The sequence below is a fragment of the Odocoileus virginianus genome, chromosome 24, assembly GCF_023699985.2.
Source record: "Odocoileus virginianus isolate 20LAN1187 ecotype Illinois chromosome 24, Ovbor_1.2, whole genome shotgun sequence".
In the NCBI taxonomy this organism is placed as follows: Eukaryota; Metazoa; Chordata; class Mammalia; order Artiodactyla; family Cervidae; genus Odocoileus; species Odocoileus virginianus.
In genome coordinates this window covers 23,871,962-23,896,984 of record NC_069697.1, presented here as the reverse complement: position 1 = coordinate 23,896,984, position 25,023 = coordinate 23,871,962, and the positions used below count along the sequence as shown (strand labels likewise).

The following is a 25,023-nucleotide window of genomic DNA, read 5'->3' as shown; positions in this document are numbered from 1 at the left end:
CGCTGTTTGTCTCCCTGCGCTGGATTCTGAATGGGGCCGAACAAAACAGCAGCGCGGAGCTGGCTAGACGTCTGGGCTTAATTGTTTTATGGTTTAAATAAGGTGGACACTCTTTCCTTTGAAATCGGATTATAGGAATGTTTTGTCTATGGCCCACGGAGAACAGGACCTCACTGGCTGGGAGGGAGAGGTGGAGAGAGAGCGCGCGTGAGAGAGGGATGGGCCACAAACCAGGGGGCAAAGACCCGAGAGAAGTCAGAGTCCCACCCCAACGTCCTGCAGGCGGCGGCGGAATAGGCGGTATGGAGCCGGCGGCAGGGTAAGAGGAGCGAGGATTTTAGGGTGCGCGCCACGGGAAGGCGGTTGCGGGAGCTTCGGTGCGTGCGTCTGTGTGCGCGGTGTTCCGAGGCCAGAAATGCGCCTGGTTGCGGGGGAAATCGCGGCAGTTCCTTTTGCACAGTGTCTCAATCCGGGAAGGGAGGGTGACAAAAAGAGAAAATTGTATAAAACCTTGGACAAGGTTTATTTCGAGGATTTAGAAAACAAAAGAACATTGCTCCTTGGGGGGGTGGGGGGAATCCCTTCCGGGAACCCCTCTCGGGCGCTTTCATTTGATAACTCCTTCCTCCCACCTCCCACCTTTGGGTCAAGCCTGGGGACCTGCTTGCTCTTAGCTGCTGGCTTTTCCCCGGCCGAACTGCACTGGAGCAAGTGGACGCGAGGTGGCGCTGTTGCTCAATGTTAGAGGCGGCGGCGGTGCCCCCCCAGCCGGCCTGGCCGCACTGACATTTGAGGCCCGGCCCCGAGGAGCAGCGACTAGAAGGCCGGCCGCCCCGGCCCAGCCCGGCCCCTCTGGCTCTGAGCAAATCAATCCTCTCACCTGCGAGGTGTAAATAAATCGCGAGTGGCGGCAGGAGATGGGCCCTCGCTCTGCCAACAGACTCGGGAGGCTCAGAAGGGCGGGCGTTGAAAATAATCGCTTTGCGGAGGAGATAAGCACGAAGCAGGCAGCGCGTAATTAACACGAAAAGGCAGAATGACCCGGACAAACGAACATAAATCCACGATACCTAGGAGGGCGGTGCAGGCCTCGGGGCGAGGGACGGAGACGCCCCAGCAAGGATGGCTGCTTGCAGTTCCTTTATTTCCAGGCTCCAGGAGCGAAATCAACCAGATACATGTAAAAAACAATCAAATGAACTAAAGAGAGAAAAGGCGAGGGACCCTCGAAAGGGGAAATCAAGTCCAGCCGGGGGTTTGGGGACTGGTGGGCTCTCAAAGCAGGCGGTGCAGGCATCTGCGCACTCTGGACAGTTGCATTCCAAGACACAAAGGCCCGGAAGGATAGCTCTGTGGCAGGGTTTTCGCTGGACCATAAAACGTTGAGATATCCCTCCACCCCCTAAAAGATAAGGCTCAGGCCCCAGAGCGGATACGGCCCGTCCAGCCTCTGCTTTCCAGAAGGGAAAGGGGGAAAGTATTTATGACAGTCCCTAGTGACCTAGAAGCTGGGAGTCCAGAGTCTGTCAGCTTAGTACCCGCAGAGCAGGCTCAGAGAAGGCAGAGCCTGAACCAAGGCTGCAGCGTGCTCTGGTAGTGGAGGAAATCTTTGTCATGTCCCCCACTGCCCTGCAGCCCTGGCACGGCCCTCTGACCCTCCCCTCGTGCGGCTCCAGGGTCAGAGCTATGGGTGTGGTGTCTCAGTTGGAGCAGTCCTCACCTTACTCAGATGGGGGTGGATTCTTCCAAATTCAAGGTATCCTGACCTCTTCTTGCTGGGGCCCCAGTGGTTCTCCTTTGGGAATGTGGCTGAGAGTGACTATTTCCCTAGCAATTATTTAGATACAAAACGAGGAGACTCATTCTCTCTGCATCGTCCTCCCCTGCGCTTTCATTTCTTCCTTCATCCCTAGAGCTGGGCTCCGGATGGATAGCGAAGAAAAAGATCTGATTTTCTAACTGCCTCCTTCCTCATCCAACCCTGAAACCCCAGGATGTGGAAGGAAAATAGGTAGCAATTTTTTTTTTATGATGCAAAGAGCGAAAGATGCATGTGTGTTTATCAGGTCTTATTTTCATATATGCCTGGGTGTGCACAAGTGTGCACAGCCTCTGTGAAGTGTCAGGGGTGCTTTCTGATAGTCGAGTGGGTGTGCATTTGATGTTGTTCGTGGTGGAAGGGAGCACATACAGTATGCGTGGATCCTGAGTATGGCCCCGCATTGCCCTCACATACTGTGGAGGGGGAGGACCAGAAAAATCATTCTTCTTCTTCATTCACCTGCACAGAGCACACGTGTCCACAGCTCTCTTTCTCCCTTTTCTCTCTGTGTTCAGCCCATGTAACTGTACATGTTTATGGCCAGAGAAGGGTGCTGATGGGATAAGGGTCTTTTATCCATTAGCATTAACTTGAATTTACCCAGTCTTGGGGATGGGGGAAACCCCCCAGAGAAGTGTGGATAAATATTTAAAGAGTGTCTGTTGACAGTTCCCATCCACATCCTGGCCTGGGCAGCTTGCCTGAGGAAGTTGGGGTGGGGGAGATGCGGTGAAGCCAGGAGGCCCCTCCAGGCCAAACTGGCATTTCCTATGGGGTTAGGGTATGTGGGGACAAGTAAGAGGCCTGCTTTAGACTCCTCCAACCCAGATACAAGGGGTCTCCTAAGAAGCAACCTCCTGAATCAGCCCAGCCAGAAGCCAGAGAACCACAGCTGCCCTCTCCTTCTGTTCCTACCAGCGGCTTTGCTCTCAGAGCCTCCAGCAAGCTCGTGGCCATTGCCCGGGCTTCCTGCCTGAGGCATGAGCTGGTGTCTGAAGGGGCAGTGCAGCCCTGACTGGGTATGTGGAGTGCCCTCCCCTCTGGCCCTCTCCACTACCCACAGCCAGCTGACAAGGGATCTTAAGAATCTGGGGGGGACAGGGCAGCTGGATCGGGGCAAGAAGGTTCTGATGGCTGAAGCGTCTGGGGATAAGATGTGCTTTTCCTCCTCAAAGTCCCCAGACTTAAGGACCCCCTGGGGAGCCCATTTTTGGTTGTTAGGGGACTGCTCTCTTGTTGGCATTCAGTCCCCTCGGGGGTCTTATACCTGTTGAGGTAACCTGAGTTGACCTGCTGGCTCAGGTACCTCTCTGAGAGGAAGGAAAAGAGAAGGGAGGAGAGGCACCTTCAAATCTGAATGCGCACCTTGGAAAAGCTGGCCCTAGCCATTAGCTGGGGCTGGCTCACCACCACCCCCCACATACCACACCCCCATCCCTCCCCCTTCCTCCCCTCCCCTTCTTCCAGGTCCCCCCAGCCCTGAACCCCTCTACCCCCCGCCCGCCATCCCTCCCTTCCTTCTCTCTCTCTCTCTCTCTCTCTCTCTCTCTCTCTCTCTCTCCCTCTCTCTCTCCCTCTCTCTCTCTCCCTCTCGCCTGTCTTCATGTCGTGGATTGATGAACGCGAATCGCGTGTAAGCGCCGCCACCGCCGGGAGTCTGAGGAATTCGCCTGGGCTGTTAAAGGAAAGAGCTAAGTGCGGGAGCGCGAGCTCTACCTACCGACAGTGAAGAGAGCCGCCGCCGCCGCCGCCGCCGCCGCCGCCCGCTTGCCCGCCGCCGCCCGCGCCCAGCCCGGGAGCTGCGCCGCCCCGCCGGCCGCCGGCACCCAGGCGCCCCCCACCTGCCCAGCCCGGCCCGCCGCCCCGGGGAGCCGGCCGGTCTGGGGATCGCTCCCGGGGGGAGGGCAGTTTCGGGGGTCCCGGGCGGGGGAGTCGGGAGCCAGAGGGGAGGGGGCGGCGGGTTTTCATGTGCCCAGCATGAGCTCCTACTTCGTCAACCCCCTGTTCTCCAAGTACAAAGGCGGCGAGTCCCTGGAGCCGGCCTATTACGACTGCCGCTTCCCGCAGAGCGTGGGCCGGAGCCATGCGCTGGTGTACGGGCCCGGCGGCTCGGCGCCCGGCTTCCAGCACGCCTCGCACCACGTCCAAGACTTCTTCCACCACGGCACCTCGGGCATCTCCAACTCGGGCTACCAGCAGAACCCGTGCTCGCTGAGCTGCCACGGAGACGCCTCCAAATTCTATGGCTACGAGGCGCTCCCCAGACAGTCCCTTTATGGGGCTCAGCAAGAGGCGAGCGTGGTGCAATATCCCGACTGTAAATCCTCCGCCAACACTAACAGTAGCGAAGGACAAGGCCACTTAAATCAAAACTCGTCTCCCAGCCTCATGTTTCCATGGATGAGACCCCACGGTGAGAAGCCTTTTCTCTTTCCCCCTTGGTCTCCCGCGCTCCGGGGTCTTCCCCCCTCCCTCGCCTCCTTTTTGTCTGCCCTCGCTTTCCCTCCTGGCTTGGGGCTCTCTCGGGCCCCACCCCCGGGCCTGAGTGGGTTTCTGGAGGTTGGGAGGCTCAGCTGGGGGTGGGGCACCGGGCTTGTCTGGGAGATTTGGGAGATTGGGGTAAAAGTGGGGGGAAAGGTGGTATCTGGGTGCAAAGGGTTACAAAAACGTTTTCTCCACCTCTGTCAGTCTGTCTATCTTTCTCTCTCCTCCTTTCTCTGCCTGTCTCTTTCTCTCACCATCTCTAGTCAAAGTTGGGGAGGTGGCTGGGAAGGAGCGGGGGACCCTGAGGTTATCAGCCTTTGGAGCAAGCCAGTTTCTCCATAAGGCAGAGAGCCCCAGTCCAGGACAGTGGCCAGGCTGTCTTGGGATGAAGACCCCTGCTTCCCTCCCCTGGCTGGGTTAGGGGGTGGCAGGACCCCAAAAACAGGTGATCTGCTTCTGTGGGGTACCCACCACCTCCTCTCAGAGAACTAGCCTTAGGGCCACTACCCCAACTTTGCTCTACTTCCTTCAGTTGGAGAGAAGAGAGGGAGTCAGAGAGGAGGGGGAAAAAAGAGTCCTGAAAAGGAGGGAGGCCATGTACATTAGAGGGCTCTAAGGTCCAGAAGACCCTTGCCAAGCTACCCCCCATTAAAGGCTTGTGATGTCTTCCTGAGACCCTCAGGGCAGCTCAGGTCATGAGCCCCTCCAAGGGTGGCCCCTCATCGCCCAATTTCGAAGTAAAAGGGGAAGCTAGAAAGCGACAAGTTCCAGCGAGGATGGCCCGTGATTTATTTGCTGATCTCCAGTTAGCAATCAGGCCAAGCAGTGATACATTCCAGGAGATCAATTATTTTTCCTCCTTGCAAGGCATGAGGCACAGAGATCCGAAGAGGGGCAGTGAGCAGAGCCCCACTTCTTCACCCCCAGCCCTTTTGCCTTCCTTTTGGAAACAGACTGTGTCCCCAGCCCTGCTCACCCAATGCCCCTCTGCACTTGTAAACAAAGCTGCAAGGGCCAGTTTCCTGGAACTGCAGGCCTGGGGGCACTCTGCAGCACTCCCTTGGCCTCTTCCAGCCCCCACTTTCCAGACAGATCCTAGTCCCTGCCCCCACCCCCACCCTACCTCCCAAGGTGAAGCTAAACCAAAACAAACCCCCCAAACTTTCCTGCCCCTGCCTGCTCTGCCTTTTCCGCCAGAGGGAGGAGAACTGGGGAAACCAGAGGGGGGAATTTCAGGGGAGGAAGAGTGACAGGGGAAAGCCAAGCCCCTACCCAAACATAACCAGACTGGGCTTCTGTTCTGTCCAGCTCCGGGGCGGCGCAGCGGAAGGCAAACTTACAGCCGGTATCAGACCTTGGAACTAGAAAAGGAGTTTCTCTTTAATCCTTATTTGACACGAAAGCGTCGGATTGAAGTCTCTCATGCCCTGGGACTGACCGAGAGACAAGTGAAGATCTGGTTCCAGAACCGAAGGATGAAGTGGAAAAAGGAGAACAACAAGGATAAACTACCCGGAGCCCGAGATGAGGAGAAGGTGGAGGAGGAAGGAAACGAGGAAGAGGAGAAAGAAGAGGAGGAAAAGGAAGAAAACAAGGACTGAGCAAAAAAGAGAGACATTCCCCCCCCCTCCTTTAGCAACTCCCTTGAAGTTTCATTTTATGGTAGCAGATAAATTGAGAAGTTTACGACTGTCATTTGCTTTTATAGAGAATAGAATGACACTCACAACTCTAACTACCTGTCAGATACTTGCAGCTCTGGTTTTATTACCTTTGGACTTCCCCCCCATCTTTATTTGTTTGGGGGCTGGAGGGGGGAGACTGAGACACAGCGAAAAGTTCCGAGTCTCTGTCTCAGTCGTTGCCCCAACACACACACTTCTCCCTACCCCCACCCTTCCTAGTCTTGCCTGGATTTTAAGGTCTGAGACCTGGCCCCCTTTCCCCTTCTCCCGGCCCCTTCTTGCCACACTGCCACCTCCCTGCTTCTCTGGTATTTATTTTAGAGGGGAGCCCCCTCAAAATGCGGAAGAAGACTCGTGGCTTTGTTTTCATGCTAGGATTAGTGTCTTAGATCGACTTTTTTTTCCCAAAGGACAGAAAAAGTGAAGGAAGGAAGGGAAAGAAAGGGAAGATGTTCAAAGACATTTAAAAAATGATAGCAAGGAATATCCCCTCTCCCTCCCTGGGGACCCCAAGGGAGGTGGGGACCCCTTAGACCCCCCTTAACTTTCTCTAGGAACCTGATGGAAACCTGAGGGAGATGGGGTCTCCCCCTCCCCCCTCCCCTTTCACGGGGTAGAAAGGCGCCTGCAGTTGCCGCTCAGATCCTACCTAGCCATCCCATGGTCACTCGGGCCCATGCCTTCCTCCCCTTCAGCTGTCTAATTCCTGTTGTTGGGCCCAGCTTCCTCTGAGCTGCACTGGTATAAGCGCTCAGAAATCGCCATAATCATGAAAATAATAATAATACTGATAATAATCATAGTAAATCTTTAACATACTACCTAAAGGGAACCTGCAATAATCTTGAAAAAATAAAAAAGAGAAATTAAAAAAAATCCTAATACAGGAGAAAAAAAGAGAAAAAATTTAAAATAAAAAAAAAGAAAGAAACCTCCAACGTATTTTATCACTACCTATAGGAAGAAATCCTGCTTTGAGAGTATTTGTAATGCGGTTTTGTTGTCGTTTGTTGCTGCTTATTTCACTAAGAAAAACCCAACAACTGAGACTGCCTAGCCCGCCGGTCCTGTGCGCTTTTATTGTGCTTCTAACCCCAGTAGAGTAGAACTAAATTGCACTGAATGTATAGTTAACTGTCTTGAATTCTCTGTTTATGCAATGTGCTCGAAAGAAAAACAACGTTAAAAATATATCTATAATAATTTTTGGTCATTCGTCTTTATGTCCAGCTATGAATGTAGATTTTGTGTCCCGGCAGCAGCTCTGTTTCTGGTCCAAGTACTTTGTATTGTATACGTGAGTCATAATTAAAAAAATGGAGAAAAAAATATTTGAAGCTGTAATGACTGACTCGATTTTTCCCCATCGTACCCCTGTTTTCTACCCCTCCCCTCCTTACCCTTTTGCAATATTCTACTAAAGGTTTCCTCCACTGATCTGACTTGGGTTTGGGGAGCACTCACATGGAGAGAAGTGGAGGACCTGAGAGGGCTGGCTGGGCTGGGAGGGCAGGTGAAAGTGGGGAGGTGAGCAGGAGGAGAAGGAAGAAGAGCAGAATGCCCTTGGGAGAACACTGGCTCCAAACAAAGTGGGTTGGTAGATGCCAGGGTCCCAATGGGAAGAAAGCAGCTTCTCCTCCACTCATCCATCTTCTTCCTCCTGGCCCTGGGCTGAGCCCAGATAAAAAATCTGGCCCCCGCCCCCATGCCCCTCCAGCAACTAGGCCTTTTTCAACCAGGGGCTGGGGCTAAGGATGAGGCAATGTGATTCCTTCTGATCTCATATGCCTCTCATGGTCAACCCTAGTACTCAGCACCCAGCACTAGCAGCAAACAGGGTGGGAAGGATGTGAGGCTCAAGGCAGTCTAGAGGACTTGGGTGGAAGAAGCCTGAGAGTGGGGGATAAGGGAGCTTAAGCCTAGGGTAGAGGAGAGAAGGGAAAGGTGGAGGGACTGATAAGGCAAGCAGCCTGAGTCCACAGTCTGAAATTCAAATTCAGCAAGCACAGAGCCATCACTGTCACCCAGCCCGCTTGCACTTACTCCAGCCTCTGTTCTGGCTGTTTCAAGCCCTCTCAGCTTCACCTTGGCAATTGGGCAGCCTGCCCTGCCCTTATAATTTAGGTCATTGGCTTGGGTGGGGGTGGACCCGCTGAGTGGACAGTCCCTCACTCCAGCCACTGCCGGGTAAGGACAGTCTTCACGGACTCCCCACTCCCCAAAATAAAGGGTTGAAGGCTAAGGGACTCAGGGGGCAAGAGGTCTTTCGGTCCTCCCTGGAGAGTCCTAGACAGAGAAATCTCTTTATGCCAGTAAGATTCTGGTCAAATAATACCAAATTCCAGAGATTCAAGCCGTCTGATTCAGCCATCGTCTGATGGGATGAGGGGAGGGGAAGGGATCTTCTGGTCTTAAAAACCCAGACCCCCAAAGACTGAAATGTTTTTGAGGCCAGACCTCTCTCTCTCTTACTCCCTTCACTCTCTCAGTCTCTATTCTCCCGTTCAATGATTTTCCCAGACTTACACCCAGGTCGACTCTAGTTTTGTGTAATTTCACCCACGTCTGAGTCCCTGGCTCCCACGCAAAGTGATCTTGAATACAGGATTGGATCAGGCGTCGTTAATAGGGGACTCCTGCGGCCCGAGCGAGGCTACCCATTGGAAGCGCAGGCTGCGGGCAGTCGGGAACAGCTTTGAACAGCTCTGGGGGAAATCTTTCGGAACCTGGGGTCCCAGCTGCCAGTCGTGGGGCCAGCCAGGTAACCCCGTTTGCTGCGGGGAAACACCAGCTGCCCGCCGGGGAGGCCCGAATAGAGAGCATTTCGCTCCGACCTCAGGCCTTCCCACCGGCGTCCAGACTCCGAGGGCCGGCGAGGGTCGTTTCATTTTGAAATGTGTAATTATGCTTGCTATTAATTAAAAGAATCGCTGGCCCAGTAGCCGAGTCGGTTGATCCTACACTAAATGGCTTCGAAGAACCTCACCGAATTTTCCCCACACCCAATGCCCCATTCAACCCCGGCCGTGCGCAGCAATGCCCGTGGCCCCAAGACCGGCGTCGGAGGGCGGGGTGCGTCTGGCGCCCAGCATCGCTTGAGATGCGAAGCAACGGGTGGGCCAAACCCAGAGAGCTCCAGCCGCCCTCTCTTACAGCACCCGCTCCCCCCCACCCACCCGTGGTGCCCACCGCCTCTATTTTCTCGTTTGGAGAGAAAAGGAGGCAAAACCCGTTTTATGGGAGAACTTAATTGCGAGCGGGGATGCGCTCTCTTTAGAAACGCGTCCTCCCAAATACTCCCGCCGTCCCATTACCGGAATGGGGACCATTCGGCTGCAGCAGCTAGGACTTTCTCCCATTCTTTACTTTTTTATTAGCCAATCAAAGTGGCTTCCGAAAGCTATTTGTGATTTGTGAAAAATAGTGGCTTTCAAAATGCTGAGTTGAAGCATCTCGCTCATTTCGCCTTGAATTTATTATTCTAATCTCAACCGTAGAGACAGGATAATGCAGCTATTAAGTTGGGGGGCAAATTCGTTTCTCAGGATTAAAAAAAAAAACAAACTCGGCATTGTCTCTCCCTCCCCACTTCGTTGTAGAGGCCAAGGGAATTGCGGCCTGTAGGGGATCTGGGGCATTGGGGAGGATGAGGGAGGTAATAAGTGCCCTAAAAGGCTCCTTGGGGGACCCTAGGATGGGAGAGTGGATTGGCCTCCCCAGCCTCAGCTTCCCCAAATAAGATGCCCCAGCAGCTGTGTGCTGGAGAAAGTCACCCCGTGCCAGTTCAAGCGAACCCTAAGACAGGTTGTGCCACAGACTAGAAGTAAAATTTCCGGTGAACTGCCCGCAGAGCTGTCCCATTCTCCCCGAGGCCCATTGTGAAAAGCTGGGCCAGAGCTTCCTTGTCGTAATTTTTAACTACCTGTTATAAAATTTATGGGTGGGTTTGTAAAAGAAACGAGGTCCCTGCATCCGGCTGAGAGAAGTGCTTCACTTACTGTGGAGGAAGTTTGGGGAGGGGATGAGGGGACCCCCTGTTGGTTGGGGTGGGGCACCCAGCCGTGGCAGTCCCCATGCCAACACGACTAGGGAACCAAGAGAAGAGCTTTGGGCCTTCAAATCTCCAGCTGGTTGGGGAGAGTGGCTGGGTGGTGACTGGTTGGCAAATAGTCTCTACGGAGGAATTTATTCTGGGCTCCCTCACATCGGATTCATTGCCAAAATCAGGGGTCTGGAGTCTCCCGTGCTCTGGCGTTTAGCATGGAAGGTGGAATTTAAGGGAAGAATAGATTCTTTTTTCAGGGCCTGCAAGGTGTGTCCTAGCTGCCCAGACACTGGGATTTTTCTGAAAAAGGCAGATGGGTTTGGGCCACCTGACCAGACAGAAAAAGGCTTCCTAGGACCATGCACCCAAAGGAAAAAGAACTGGGAACTAAGATCGATCATAGGCCTTAATTTTATATTTAATTCTAAAAAGATTAGGAGGAAGCTGCCATCTGAACCTAGGAATTGAGGAGATCTGACAGTAAGGATGGTCCTTGGTGGAGGGGGGGAATGAATGTCACTTTCTCGGAGAAAAGAACGTAGGGGTGAGGGGCACTTTGGGAGTTCTGCACGCTGCTCTCCATTCTCGTCCCCCCCCCCGCCCCCCCCCCACCCCCGCAAGCTGCCTCCGCAGGCCTGCCCAGGGCAGGTCTAAACCCTCTCGCTCTTCAGACCACGGCCAGGTCAGTCTTGGTTATGAGGCTTCCAGCGGCCTGCCCCTCCTGTTTCCATCTGGGGTGGAGTGGGGGGCTTCCCCTACGCCCCAGTGGGAAGGATGTTGTTCTCTTCCTAGAAAAAAATGACCGGGGTAGGCTTAGCATCCCTTCTCAGTCCCTTCACGCCGCAGGGCCGGCAGTCACTGCCCCAATGACACAAATCTTTGCAAAGCTTTGGTTCCCTCAGAGCCAACCTTAATACCCCATTTATTAAGGAAAATATGTAAAATTCGGCATGGCAGAGGGAGGTAGCCGACTCAGCGCCAGAATCCTTCCTTGTCTCCTGTCACGTCCCCCCTTCGCCCTTCTGCGCTAGCCAGGAGCAACCCGGCCCGTGGGGAGTGGGCGGTGGGTGGGGGTGGGGTGGGGGTCGGGGGATGCTCCCTCTCCGAGAGAATTGGGTAAACATGGCGACCGCGGCGCCCATTTGCACACGCTACACAAATGCATCGCATTCCCGGTTGTTTGCAGAAAATTTACAGCTGAGTAATAAAAGTTTACGATCGACTCACAAGTTGGATTGGCCACAAGAAGTCATGTGGATTCCATCCATGAACGTGAACTTTTTATTGTGGTTTGTCCGTTCGGAGCGCTCCGCAGAACAGTCCTCCCTGTAAGAGCCTAACCATTGCCAGGGAAACCTGCGCTGGGCGCTCCCTTCATTACTAGTATTTTTTTTTATTAATCTGATTAATAATTATTTTCTCCCCTCATTTAATTTTTTTCCTCCCAGCTGGAGTTGCCGGAAGCTGGGAGCACCTGGGGAGGGGGCGGGGGGGTGGAGAGGCTGGAGTAGAGGGCACCCCTCTCTCCCTTCCCGACCCTCTAGCCCCCCAAGGGGCAGGAGGAATGCGGGAGCAGGAGTTGAGATAGGGCGCTGCAGATGCCTCGGCCCCTCCCCTCTCCTAAGCTCTCCCTCCTGCCCCCTTCTTGCATCTCTCCTTAATTTTATTTGGCTTTTTTAATTATTGGGACTATTCTTTTTTATTTTGAAATTTCTGTAAAGTGTGTATATATATATATATATACACACACATATATATATATACGTGGAGCTGAGACAGGCTCGGCAGCGGCACAGAATGAGGAAAGACGAGAAAGAGAGAGTGGGAGAGAGAGGCAGAGAGAGAGAGGGAGAGGGAGAGTGACAGCAACGCCCGGTAAGTGCTTCCTTATTGGTTCAAATATGTAACTAATGGTCCGTAGCTGGGTGGCGGTTTCAAGATAAGGACAGCAGCGGCTTGTCTTGGTTAGAGAGGAGAGGGGGCGAGAGGGTGGGCGCGTGGCAATTATGGGGAGGAAAAGTGGGGGGGCGGGGTGGAGAAATTGGGTTAAACTGGAATATGGTAGTGGGGGGAAGTATGTTGTCCTCATGTCACTGTACGCTGAAGTTGGGGGTCGGGGGGGCCAGAGGACTGCGTGGGGCTCAAGGCCGGGGTCTAGTGCGCGGACCTTGTCCTTACCTGTTATAGATCTGCGGCCTCTTGGCTAACGGGACTGGGACAGAGGGGGCTCGGGAGCTCAAAATCCAGGGCAGAAGAGAGAACCTGTAAGCTGTAACCAATGCCCTCCGAGCAGAGTCAGCCCCCCAACCCCCAAACAAACTTTCCAGCGCCCCCTCCCTGCTCCGCAGCCCCCTCCCTCCCGGAGAGCGCGACCGCTAGGGCTCACACATGCGCAGTGCGGGCCCAGGGCCCGGCCGCGGAGCAGGAAGAGAGCGCAGCTAGGCGGGCGGCGGGGCCTGTTAATTGGCAATTAGGGGGGAGGCTGGTGGCTGGTGCGCGTCAGCTGAGGGGAGAGCGTCTGCCCACCCCCTGCTTCCACCCCCACTCGAGCGGTTGGAAAGATGGGAGGTGCTCTGCACTGCGGGTGGATGGGTGGGGGTGGGGACTCGGTCCTCAAAAGCCATCTTGTGCTTGGAGAGTGGGGGCCAATCTGCCTTCTCTCCCTCCTCCTCCCCCCGGCCCGGCGTTCTCCACCCCCACCCGCGGCTACCCCATCCAGGATACCAACTGGACTGCTTCACCCGCGTCGCCTGGCTGCTCTGGGCTGTGATCTGCCCTGTCTTGGGCGGAGGTGGGAATTGGAGAGGCCCTAGAATGGGTGGGGACAGGGACCAGGCCTCGCCGGCAGGGCCTCCTGAATGAGCAAAGGTAGTGAGGTCTCAAGGCACGGCTGGGGCACGGCTGGTTTAAGGGGTCGGGACTCAGAATTGGGCGGCCCGGAGGGTCCTGGGCGCTGGGGATCTTCCTAATAATTGGTGCTAATGGCGTGTTGTATAGTCTTAACCCAACACATATGGTTTCATAACACAGTGGCTTAATTTCTTCCAAATGTACGTGGCCCTGAATGTGTTGCAGCTTGATATATGACCCCGCCCTGCTCCCTGGCCTGGGTCCGAGGCGGCCCCTATATGTGTGAGCTTCTGTTTATAAAGGGCAACGCACACATACTCGCTTACACACCCAAGGCAGACACACCCTAGAGCTGGGGGAGGGGAGGGTGCATATTTCTGGAGAGATCCGAGAGTCTGGGGGCCAGAGTCCCCTTCAGCCCGAGCCAAGAGCACCCCCCATCCTCTCCCAAACGCGCGACTGGGCTTCTGCGCCAAGCCCGAGTGGGGGAGGGGAGCGCTCCTCGATTTCCTGTTTAAACCCAGACTGGTTGCCTGGGGGCTGGGGGGGAGATAACCTGTTTTATCAAATTTTTAAAAATATAGTTCGACTGCATTCAAATCAAACCCCTTGGGCCCGAGTTGACTGTGAATCTTCCCTCCCCTCCCCCCACAATCCCCTTCCCTTCCTCTCCTTCCCCCCCAAAATTCCCCTTTCGCAGCCGACATAAAGGCCTGGGAGGTATTCTCCCGGGGGAAGAAATGGCATTTTCTCTCCCCCTTTCCCCCCCCCCCCCCCCACCAATAGGACTTGTGTGTGTCGGCAGAGGCGTCTGCCGAGGGGCTAATTTCGCGTTCCTTGTTTACGATCGAGAAAAGCGCTTGGCTCTCCCCAAATGGGCCCAGCCCGCCGCCCGCTCCGGCTGCCGCGCGCTCTCTCGCCGCCCCGGCGCGGCCCTGGGGCTGACGCCCCGGGGAGCCAGGCCCGGCCGCTCAGACCCCGAGTCCGTGCGACCTGCAAAGGGCGAGGGGAGTACCGTGGGCCAGTGGAGGGGCCCCGGAGGCCTGAAAATGGGAGCTTTTCTCCTGGCGTATTCTGAGAACCGCCGATCGGTGAGGCCTCTATTTCTCTTTCGCTGTATTTTGTCTGCCCCCGCCGCAGCAGATGGCCGCACTGACTGGGGGAGGGGGACAAGTCTTTGTTCACCCCCCACCCCAGGACAACAGTTTCCGGAGAAGGCCACTCGGGCCAGTGGGGATTCACCTGGAATACTAGAGGGGGCCCCCCTCCCTTTGGAGGGGTGGGCCTGGGCTAGGCTGGGGTATCACCATCGGCCTACAGGGATCTAACCAAACGAAAGTGGTTGGTGAGATTTCACAGTGGTATGGTTGGTGGTTGTCGGGTTAGCAGCACCATCCTGAAATGTCCTTATGTATTATTTTTATACATTGATTTTTTGTCCCTTCTTGGCTAGGGTCCTGCAGGCCCCCACTCATTTCACCCCTAGACTCTCCTCAGGACCCAGTGGGATGCAGAGACAGTCTAGCAGCAGTGACCGGCCCTAGTTTTCCATTTTCTAGTCTGGCCAGGGGGAAAACCCAGCCCCAAACGCCAGCCCCTTCCTTCCCTCCTTACTTTCGATTTTCCTTTCTTTCTGTCTCTCCCTCGATGGCACTCAAACAGAAGCACAAAAGGGGCCACCCGTGGCAACCCTCAGCCTCCTTGCAGGCCAAATTCCCTGTGGACAAGGTCCTAAGAGCAGGAGGACACTGCTGTGATTATCTAATAATAGCCAGAGCAGCTGAAAATAGAATCGGGCTCAAGGACTCTGCACACCCAGAGCTAAGGCTGGGCAGAAGCCCTGAATCCATGGGTCAGGGTCTAGTGACACTCCTTTGAGCCCAGGGCCCCCAACAGTCTCCACTGAGTCCACTCTTTGGGTACCTTGGGCCTGTCCCTTACGGGGCTTTGTCAGTCCTGCCACGGGCTGTATTTTATGCGCCAGCTCCTAACTAAGGAGAAATGGGCAGAGCAAACCCTTTCTCTCCCTGGTCTGACAGTTGTGATCCCCACGGAGAATGCGACCTTGTTTGGAGAAGGCGGCCTTGTTGGGTTGGCTGTTGTGTTCCGAAACCAGGCTTGGTAGCTTTATACGTTTATTAGATAGAGGCTCAAATGTACGGGCGCAGACTTCTGCACGAATATATACAGACTCATGTTTCCTCAGTGGTTAATTGTGTATTACCATGCCTATATTCGCTCAAACACCATTTTATGTGCGTGCGAAATTTTGTTAGCCCTCACTAGATGGGCTTGGGCTCAAGGAGGCACTGGGTCCACTCTGTGCGTGCTCTGCTGAAAATGTGTTCATGCTGGAATCGGAGTATGCGGGTATCAGTAACCGAGAGATGCCACAAAGGTTTTCTCAGACCTTATTGCCTTCGCTGTCCAAGCAGCTGGGCTGGGGAAAGATTGGCTTCCTTCTGCTTCCTCCCTGCAGACTTCCCCAACTCAGGATTGTTTGAGCAGGCGAACCCAGTTGTGCTGAAAGTGAGTTCGGTGGGAACTTTGGTGGGTGAGGTATGCCTGTGAGCAGTTTTGAGCAGTCACTGGGCCCTGGTGTTTGAAGCCTTGCTGAGGCCGCAGAGAAGATTGGAGTGGTTAATAAGGTGGCCTCTGGGCAGTGATCTGGGGCGGCTGTGGACGGACTAAGGTGCCTGAAGAGGCCGCTGGAGAAAGCCAGCCAGGCGGATGGGGGTGCGGTGAATGCCTGTCTCCCCACTCCTGCTCGCTCTGGCTGCTCACAGGGTCTCAGCTTTGCCTGTGTCATCTGTGGAGCGGACTAGGGGATTTCAGAGTTCGCCAGAAACCTAGATCTGGTTACTGGCGGGACTTTATATTAATCCTCTACTACCTAAGACGGAGAGATAGCTGAAGCTTGGTCTGACCGCATATGGCCTAGAGTACTGAGTGTGGGCCAGGGCTGAGAATTAACCAGCCTTCTTTCTCCCTTCTGGGCCCAAGGGAAGACAGAGGCTGGGGTATAAATGTCCATTAAAACCCCCAAGAAAGAAAGGATGGGAGAGGAGCTGGCGGGGGTTTAACTCCACTCCTAGGTGATCAGGTTCCTCCCCAGAATCTCCTGTCCAGACTTGCTGCGGGTGCGAGGCGTGCAGCTCTTTCCCATCTTCTCTCGCACCAAGGGCAGCCTTGAGCTTTTAGGCCTTGGCGGCCCTGAGTGCCAGGGTGACATTACCCCCAAAGTGTGCCCCTCACCACAGCCCACGGCCTCTGCCACGGCGCTGCAGCCGCCCCTGTTTATTGTGTCTGTGAGTTGTTTACTTGTTTTGTCTGCTGCCACCCTGCGTCAGAAACCCGCCAAACAGCAAACTCACCCAGGAGAACAAAGTGCGGCGCTATCCTGAACTCCCTCCCCTTTCCGGCACCCCGCTCTCGCCATTCCCGCCTCCCTCACTCTCCCTTTCCGAGGGGAGGAAGCAGAAATCGTCCTGAAATAGGGCAGCTGTTTATAGGGTCGGGGGAATTATGGGGACACCATAAACCTCCGGGTGTCCTGGTGGTGGAGAGACAGAGCAGCCCTCCCCTGGCCTCCAGCTTTTTTTCCTTTCCCCTGGCAACTGCTCAGTTAAGGGGGCCACACTCATTGAGAAAGCCGAATCCCCCTCACCCCACTCCTTTCTGCAGGAGTTTTCCCTGAGACACAGGTTGTTGGGTTTTAAATCAGGCTAATGTTGGCGGATTCATAAAGCTAGATAAAGCATGTCGCTCTCCCTATCACCCTCCCTTCTCAGCCCCCCAAAATAGCAGTGAATTTAAGCAAATCCTACAAAATTAAATTGCCCCTTCACTAAAGATCCTATAAATCTCCAATCTCGCCAGGTGTAGAGTCGGAGAGGCCGCTGTTCGCCTCTAATTTTGCTCCTGGCTATCAAATCTGAAAGAGTATCATCGAAGTAAGTAATATTCTCGTTTCTGAAATTAATTCCCCCCTCCCCATCTCTCTCCCTCTTTTCACCAGCGCAGATTAAATGGTTCTTTCAGATCTGCAAACAATAAAGGATAAAATTATTTATAGGGAAATGAGGACAGTGTTTCTTGTTGGCTTATTGTTCCAGAACATAATGACATTTTATTTTCAAGTGGGAGAACTTAGACCAGGGGAAGAAGGGGACAGGTGGGGGGAGAGGAAGTGAGGAGAGGCAGGGAACCCACACACAAAACTCCTGCTGTATGTAGTAACTTTTATGACATTTACAATTTCCTCATGACAACTCACTGTGACGTCATAAATGCCACGTTCTTGTTCTTGAATTTTACAATTCTCAAAACTTCCAAAATGGATCCAAGCAGTACTCTGCATGGAGGGATATAAGAGAAGCCAGAAAATTGGGGATCCTTTGTTCTCATTCTGGGGGCCAAAAATATTCTGAGTGTTCTGGATTTTAATTTTCCCTCCTGGGCCAAGTAGGACTACTTGCTCTCCCTCCCTGAAATGTCACTCAGAGTCTGAATTCCCTCCCCATTCCCAATGGGGATGAGACACTATGTCTGAAGGCTCTCTGTATGCCCCCTCCTCAGTTGATAGCTGCTTGGGATAGAGGTGGGAGGCTTGGGGGCCAGGCCCCCAAAGCCAGAAATGATTTCTTCCAGAGGGGGCCCAAAGGGGCTCAGGGCTGAGTGCAGTGGGACAGAGATGTTGAAGACCTACTGTACTTTTTAACCTTCAGCCAAAGAAGCCAAACAAATGCCGGTGTGGGAGTTTGTGTCTGCTGATGGTAGCAGCATTAAGTGGAGTGGTGGCAAAGAAAGGTCAGGCAGAAATCTGGAAAGAGAGAGGGAGAAGAGAAAATATGATGTGAGTTAGCCAAGCCCCTCCAGGTACCTTTCTTCTCTGTTTAATTGCAAATAAAGCAAAAGCAGCTTGGGCAGCCTCTCAACCTCTCAGCTCAAAAGCGCAGGCCTCTGAGGTGTTTGGGGCAGTTCTCAGGAGCTTGACATGCCCCATCTGGCCTTTTCTTCCGTCCCGCCTCCCTGCTGCCCCCCAGCTCCATTCAGCTGGCCAGCCTGGGCCCTGTCCCCAGAATATCAGCACCCCCAAATGGGATCCATTTCCGGGCTGGGTGTGTCAAATTTCACTTTTCTCCAAGTGTCTCCATGCCTCAACTTTGAAAGGAGAAAGAGCATGCTTTTTTGCAGTGCAACGTGTGTATGGAGAGGTATGAGCTCAGACAGTTTCCCCACTGGATCTTTGAGAAGTTGGGGGCTCCTTGGGTCAGCTATGCTGGGGTGTCCCCAAGCAGACCCATTTCCTTGCGTTCAGGTTCTCTGACGGACTAGGAAACTCTCTTTGCAAGCCTTTTACTCTGCATTCTGTGGAGATCAAAGGATCTCTTACACAAAACACTAGGCGTTTGGAGTAGGATTTATTTTTTTAATTTTTAAATAAAAAAAATCCTATCATAAGCCAGTCGGGCCAACTGAGCAGTCATTCTAGAACAGCAAAGCCTTAACCAAACAGTGCTATTGTGAGGTGAGCTGAACAATTATTGAAACTCAGCTTTCTCTGCAAGAGGGATTTCAGCCCTCGCCCAGTGGCACAAAAGGGGCCAGTGGGGCAACCGCTCCTCTCCCACCCTGGAAGTCAAGGATCCAGGGGGTGGGCCGGGCAGCTCTAGGGGCTTCCAGGCAGCCAGGCGCTCAGGCCGAGTGCTGAGTCCTGCGGCTCCAGTGCCCGCGTCCCTGAGCAGCCCTCGGAGGCGCCGGGCTGCAGTTGGTGGCGCCGGCAGCCAGGAATGGAGTGTGTATGTATCTGTGTGTGAGGCTGGGTGAGTCACAGACAGCGGGGCAGAGTTGGGGGATCTGGGGAGAGAGAGAGGACTGGCAGAACACAAATTAAGCAGGACCTCTGGAGAAGACCGGCCCCCCCAAAAAATTCCAGATCTCATGCCTCTCACCTCACATACCCTTCCCCAAGAAATTAATACATTTCCCAGAGCACAGTGGAAAGCAAAGGCAGGCAAGGTGAGGCCCACCCATGAACCCCTCCAGGGCCAGAGGCCAGTCCCAGTCACCCTCTCCCCAATTCAGAGCTACACAGGCCCCCAGCCCCCAGTCTGGAGCAGGATAAGGCTGGAATAGGAGCCTTAACACTTGCCCTGGGAAACCCTCCAGTGTCCAGCCTCGAATGCAACCCTTGGGGACTCCTGACCAATGACTGCCCCCCGTTTAGGCTCAGGGTGCCTACAATGAGTTCTCTCCTATAATTAGTGTTCATGAAAAGCATGTGTTTTGGTTGCTGGGACAGGGAGCGGCAACTTTCCCCCTTTATTTCTTTTCTGTATTTTTTGAATTCTGTTTTTGATCCACTGATTCCAGCTCCGAAAGTGAAAATCCGTTCTTGCCGCCAACCCCCCTCCAGAGGCCGAAGGGGCAGAGCAAGTCGGAGACCTACGGGCCTGATGAGGGGGTGTTCTCTGATTTCTCTAGGCTTGTTTTATAGAAACAAAGAACTAGTTCTCCCCCCTCCTTCCCAGGACTTGTGCATATTTACAAGAGCTCAACTGCAGTTTTAATAAAACATCTGTTCTTGCTTCTGCTGATGAGTTTCCATAATTGTTTTCAGACAAATTTAACAGGAAAATATAAATATATTTAGAAAAACCCAAGTCCCAGCTTTCCCACCATAGACAGTCGTTCTTTTGCCAAAAAAATAAAATTAACATGAAATGAGAAAAGGAAAATATAATCCAATGGAGGGAAGATTCGGCTCATCTGACTTGCTCTCCCCCCTTAGAGCGAATCCTTCCAGCAAATTTCAGCTGCATAATTAAAGATCTAACTGAAGGAAGAAGGCTTCTTTCCTGAGGAACGAAAGGTGATGGGGGAAAAGTGTGTTAGAAACTAATTTTGCTGAAAGTCTTTAAGCAGTGGCAGAATTTATTTGTATTTCTGCTTCCCCTTCTCCCCTCTTCCAGCATTTCTGCCTTTCCCCCCCAGCAGCTGGTTCCTGTTCATTATAAATTGGCGAGACCTTTCAGTCTCTGCCCTCTGTTTAGGGACGTAATAAAACACTTAACTTTCCGGGGCTGAGACTTACATTCTGCTCCTCAGGGCGCCCACCCCCGCGCCCACTGCCTTTAGGCCCCAAAGGGGACTCTCCCTAACTTGGGCACCCTTTTCCTCTCCACACTTGGTCTAGAAGGGGCTCAAGGAAACAAACCCAGGCATCCTTGCTGGGGAGCTGCAGCACATGCTTCCCCAGAAGCCTCTTCTTTCTTCCAAGGTCCTTCCTTCCCCCACCCACCCACCCACCCATAAAAGAGATTTAAAAATACATAGAAAATCAACACTCATTGAAAGCGAAACCTCATTAAGACATCCTATCTTCCATCATTCAATTTGTTGTACATTGCAACAATTTAATATCTTGAAGGAAATATCACTGACATGATTTATCCCTCTAGCAATCTCTCTCTGAAGGGGGGGCGGGGAGGGAATTTACTCTCTCTTCCGGCCTGTTCTACGTGTTACACTGCTATCCTTAGGGCAGAATTGAGACTGAGAACTCTTGAGAGCGGCTACTGGTGTCCAGGGGGGCACTGACTTGTTCCTTAGTTCATCCCCCTCGGCCTTCCACCCCCTCCCCACTTCTCTTTCCCTCTCCCTCTTGCCCTCCAGGGGGCCTGGAGCCCCAGCCAGCTGTTGGAAACCCCTGCCTAGGCATGCCATGAATTCAAGGACAGCTGGATTCTAGAGCGAAAAGCAGCTCTTGCTGGTGTCTGTTTGTGTACCTGCCATGACACCCCAAAATGAGGCAACTCATCTCAAAATTTCTTTCTTAATTTAAGAATCCTCCTCTACACTTCACCTTCATTTCCTTGGGGAGAGGAAAGTATGGTCCAAGAGAGGGAGCCTTTATAATTATAGGGGCCTTCCCCCTGCCCTTCTAAACACCAACACGTTTCTCTCCTCTCTGATGGACGGGGCTGTATTTTTAAAAGGCAACACAAATTGTCTCGCAGGAAGACGCTTCCATCCCGTAACAAGGTTCATGTATTAACTAACATGTTGTCTCCATCAGCTCCTACACACTGTCTGCTTTTGGGTTCGAAACTTTATTTTTCCCCCCTAGCGACACTCCAGGGAAACCTTAACGTTACAGAAGATGAATAAACGAGTTTTTTTCCCAGTGTAGTCCCGTTTATGGCTTTATTGCTACCCATTGATTACTCCGCTTTGTTACACAGAAGGAAAAGATCATAAAATCCGGCGACATCCGGGTTCTTGTTATAGCCAGTTCTCCCCCTCCCCAAAATGGTGAGGGGAAAATATGAGCTTCCTCTGCTCCCTTCGCTTGCCCCACCACCCCCCTCTTTGTCAACTCAGAGCATTTTCGGCCTATGTTACAATATCAAAAGAAGTTTGGATTAATCAGGAGGAAAAAGCCCATCTGCACACCTTCCGCTGTTTCCGTTCGCCCACTGCGGCTCCTCAGAAGCCTCGGACTCAGCTGCCTTTTCCTAACCTTCTCTTCCTTTTTCTCAGCCCCCAGGTGGGAAGAAAATGGGGGTAGGGAGCTGCTGAGAGGCCTGGCCCCACCAGGTGTGGCTGGCCCTTGGGAGAGAGCGCCCCAAGGAAACCTTGGCTGGAATCTCCAAGCCCCAGAGCTCAGGTCCAGGGGCACTTCCCTTGGCAGGACAGTGTCCGAGGAGGGCAGGGGCTTCTGCCCTGGGCAGGGGCTTGAGGCTGCAAGACGCTCTGTGTCTCTGTGTCCATCAGAGCCCCACCAGCCTTCTCTCTTTGGCTGGATGCTATGTGAATTACCCCAACGGCCCTGGCTGGCTCCAAATCATAAATTCTCACCAACATAAACAGGAGTTGATGTGTCTAGAAAGACTCTCAGAGTTCTTTCTTCTTCCTTTTTCTCTCTCTCTCCCACCTCTTACTTCTTTCTCTTCCTTTCCTATGATATTTTAAAATAAATTTTCCCTTTTAGGCAAAAATGCTGCAAGAGTTTCCCCAAAAAGGGGTTCCTGAGGAGGAGGAGGTGGTAGAGGGGGGCTAGGAGGAAGAGGAAGCAGATGCATGGCTCCTTTGCACACCTCAGCTCTGCCACTGCACCCTGAAGTCTCAGCCTTCCCTCTTTAGATTTAGGGGCTCCCCACATGCCCTCCCCCCGCCACCGCCAACTCTCAGACACACTCTCCTTCCTCTAAGCACCGTGTCTTTTGCAATTTCTTTCCATTTTTGATTTTTAAAAAAAATTATTTGGGTAAAAATAGACTGGTTTAAAGATGGGAACTCTCTCCTTGGAGTATCAAACCAGGATTTCCTGTAAGATTTCTGGGGAACCCCCTGAACTGGGAAGGCGTTCCTCCTATGGAGAAATCAAAGTGTAATTTTAGAAGAGGGCAGATATAAAAGCTGAAATCAGATTGAAAATAGAGATTTCTCCTGTGGCCACAGTACAGCAAAGTTAGCTGGAGCTGAGAGATTTTCTGGGAGTGCAACTCTCCTTTTCTCGGCCCCAAGGCCCTGCTCGCGGACATTCACCCTTCCTTCACCTTCAAATCAGTTCCCTTACATATATATTTTTAAAAGAAATCCAAGTCTTACTTTCAAAGCACACACTTAGTCTCAACTAGGGAATCAACAGAAGCAGAAGCGATTTTTTTCCCCCTTCTTGACATCTGGCTTGCGATTGGCTAGGAGGGGGTCAGCTGACTTTGTCATTTTGTCTGTCCTGGATTGGAGCCGTCCCTATAACCATCTAGTTCCGAGTACAAACTGGAGACAGAAATAAATATTAAAGAAATCATAGCCCGACCAGGTAAAGGCAAAGGGATGAATTCCTACTTCACTAACCCTTCCTTATCCTGCCACCTCGCCGGGGGCCAGGACGTCCTCCCCAACGTCGCCCTCAATTCCACCGCCTATGATCCAGTGAGGCATTTCTCGACCTATGGAGCGGCCGTGGCTCAGAACCGGATCTACTCGACTCCCTTTTATTCGCCACAGGAGAATGTCGTGTTCAGTTCCAGCCGAGGGCCGTATGACTATGGATCTAATTCCTTTTACCAGGAGAAAGACATGCTCTCAAACTGCAGACAAAACACCTTAGGACATAACACACAGACCTCAATCGCTCAGGATTTTAGTTCTGAGCAGGGCAGGACTGCGCCCCAGGACCAGAAAGCCAGTATCCAGATTTACCCCTGGATGCAGCGAATGAATTCGCACAGTGGTGAGTTTTACAGCTCCGAGATATAAATTAAATAAACTGAACTGGCTTTATGACCGGCTTCCCTAGAAGAACGGGCGGAGAGAGTTTTTTATGGCCCCATAAAAACAATCACGCTCGTCTCCTCGCCGACGCCGAGACAGGGCCCCCTCTTCTGCCCCCTCTGCTCGCCTCCTGCTTGCTTGCAGGGGCCTGGCCCCCTCGGCCCCTGACGGATTGGAGGGCTCCAAGGCGAGTTGAGGGGGCAGGAACAGGGCAGGGGATGAGGGGAGGGGGTGGGGGAGCCCCCCAAAGTCGAGTCAGACTGAGGAGAAGGGAGGGGGAGAGAATGGGACAGAGAAGTGGGGAGAAGTTTCCCAGGAGCTAGGGCGCTTGGGGAGATGGGGGAGCCCAGACCTTGAGAAATGGGGCCTCATCCCCAGTGTTTTGAGATTTTTCTTAAAAATCAGCTTTTAGGTTACAGCTTCCTGCTTGGTTCTGTCCCCCCACCCCCCACACACCTTTCTTTGGGACACACCTACCAACGGGGGGGGGGGGGACTGAATGAGGTTAGGATCCTGGCTGTACCCCCAGTGGGGGTGGGGATAGCAGAGGGGAGAAGGCTGGAGCCGGAGGGGGCCCGTGAGTGCTGGCCAAGTTGGGAGGGTCAGGGCTGTGCTAGGCTAGATCATCTGCAGAGGATGCCTTGCTGATTGTTTGTAGCGTATTTTGTGCCCGGATCTCTAGGGGTCGGCTATGGAGCGGACCGGAGGCGCGGTCGCCAGATCTACTCGAGGTACCAGACGCTGGAACTGGAGAAGGAATTTCACTTCAACCGCTACCTAACGCGGCGCCGGCGCATCGAGATCGCCAACGCGCTCTGCCTGACCGAGCGACAGATCAAAATCTGGTTCCAGAACCGCCGGATGAAGTGGAAAAAAGAGTCTAATCTCACGTCCACGCTCTCAGGGGGCGGCGGAGGGGCCGCGGCCGACAGCCTGGGCGGAAAAGAGGAAAAGCGGGAAGAGACAGAAGAGGAGAAGCAGAAAGAGTGACCAGGACTGTCCCTGCCACCCCTTTCTCCTGCTCCCTCGCTCCCCTCAATACCCTCCTAATCACACACTCTATATTTATCACTGGCACAATTGATGTGTTTGGACTCCCTGAGACAAAATTAGGGAGTCAAATATGGACCTGAAAAGTCAACTCTGGACGCCCCCCTCCCTCACCGCACAAACTCTTTTCACCAGGCGCCTCCTCCTCTTCGCTCCCTCGCTAGCTCGTTCTCGGCTCGTCTGCAGGCCCCTTCCCCCGCCCAGGCCTTGGGGCTCGTCCCTGAACCTCGCATTAGACTCCACAGATCTCCCTCCAAACGAGGACTTGGCCTCCCACCCTCTCGGCGCCCCCCCATCCCCGCCCCCGCGCAGAGAGCCGGCTCCCGGGCCCCGGGGGCCTCTGCTCCCGGGCCTCAGGGCCCGGCCTGGCAGCCGGGGAGGGCGGGAGGCCCGAGGAGGGCGCGTCGGGGGCCCCACAGCAGCCCCCAGGGCCTCCCCGCAGCCCCCGCCCGGCCCCTCTGCCCCAGCAAATGCCCAGCCCAGGCGAATTGTATTTAAAGAATCCTGGGGGTCATTATGGCATATTACAAACTGTGACCGTTTCTGTGTGAATATTTTTAGCTGTATTTGTGGTCTCTGTATTTATATTTATGTTTAGCACCGTCCGTGTTCCAATCCCATCTTTAAAAGGGGGAAAAAAAAAAGAGGGAAAATTACAAAAAGAAAGTGAACGACGTTTGTTTAGCCAGTAGGAGAAAAAAAATAAATTAAAAAAATTCCCTCGTGTTACCCTCCTGTATAAATCCGACCTCTGGATCCGTTCTCGAATATTTAATAAAACTGATATTATTTTTAAAAGTTTA

The 25,023-nt window shown here is 53.4% G+C and overlaps 2 protein-coding genes across 3 annotated transcripts; both read left to right on the top strand.

Moving 5' to 3' along the window:
- Positions 1 to 3,778: 3,778 nt before the first annotated feature.
- On the top strand, positions 3,779 to 7,322 carry HOXC8 (homeobox C8). The gene is made up of 2 exons (XM_020895002.2): positions 3,779 to 4,235; positions 5,615 to 7,322. The coding sequence occupies exons 1-2, from the start codon at positions 3,800 to 3,802 to the stop codon at positions 5,905 to 5,907; spliced, it is 729 nt and encodes a 242-aa protein (XP_020750661.1). The 5' UTR covers positions 3,779 to 3,799; the 3' UTR covers positions 5,908 to 7,322.
- A 6,540-nt stretch (positions 7,323 to 13,862) lies between these two features.
- On the top strand, positions 13,863 to 25,023 carry HOXC6 (homeobox C6). Of its 2 annotated transcripts, XM_020895118.2 has the most exons (3): positions 13,863 to 13,977; positions 22,784 to 23,129; positions 23,853 to 25,023. In XM_020895118.2, exons 1-3 carry the CDS (start codon positions 13,936 to 13,938, stop codon positions 24,158 to 24,160), a joined length of 696 nt encoding a protein of 231 aa, XP_020750777.1. In that variant the 5' UTR covers positions 13,863 to 13,935; the 3' UTR covers positions 24,161 to 25,023. The 2 variants fall into 2 exon arrangements, with proteins under 2 accessions (XP_020750777.1, XP_020750776.1); XM_020895117.2 differs by lacking the exon at positions 13,863 to 13,977 and having other exon boundaries at positions 20,285 to 23,129.

Coding starts and splice junctions, on each gene's coding strand:
- HOXC8 (XM_020895002.2), top strand. CDS start 3,800: ATGAGCTCCTACTTCGTCAACCCCCTGTTCTCCAAGTACAAAGGCGGC. Junction 4,236..5,614: donor TCCATGGATGAGACCCCACG/GTGAGAAGCCTT, acceptor TGTTCTGTCCAG/CTCCGGGGCGGCGCAGCGGA.
- HOXC6 (XM_020895117.2), top strand. CDS start 22,730: ATGAATTCCTACTTCACTAACCCTTCCTTATCCTGCCACCTCGCCGGG. Junction 23,130..23,852: donor GCGAATGAATTCGCACAGTG/GTGAGTTTTACA, acceptor CCGGATCTCTAG/GGGTCGGCTATGGAGCGGAC.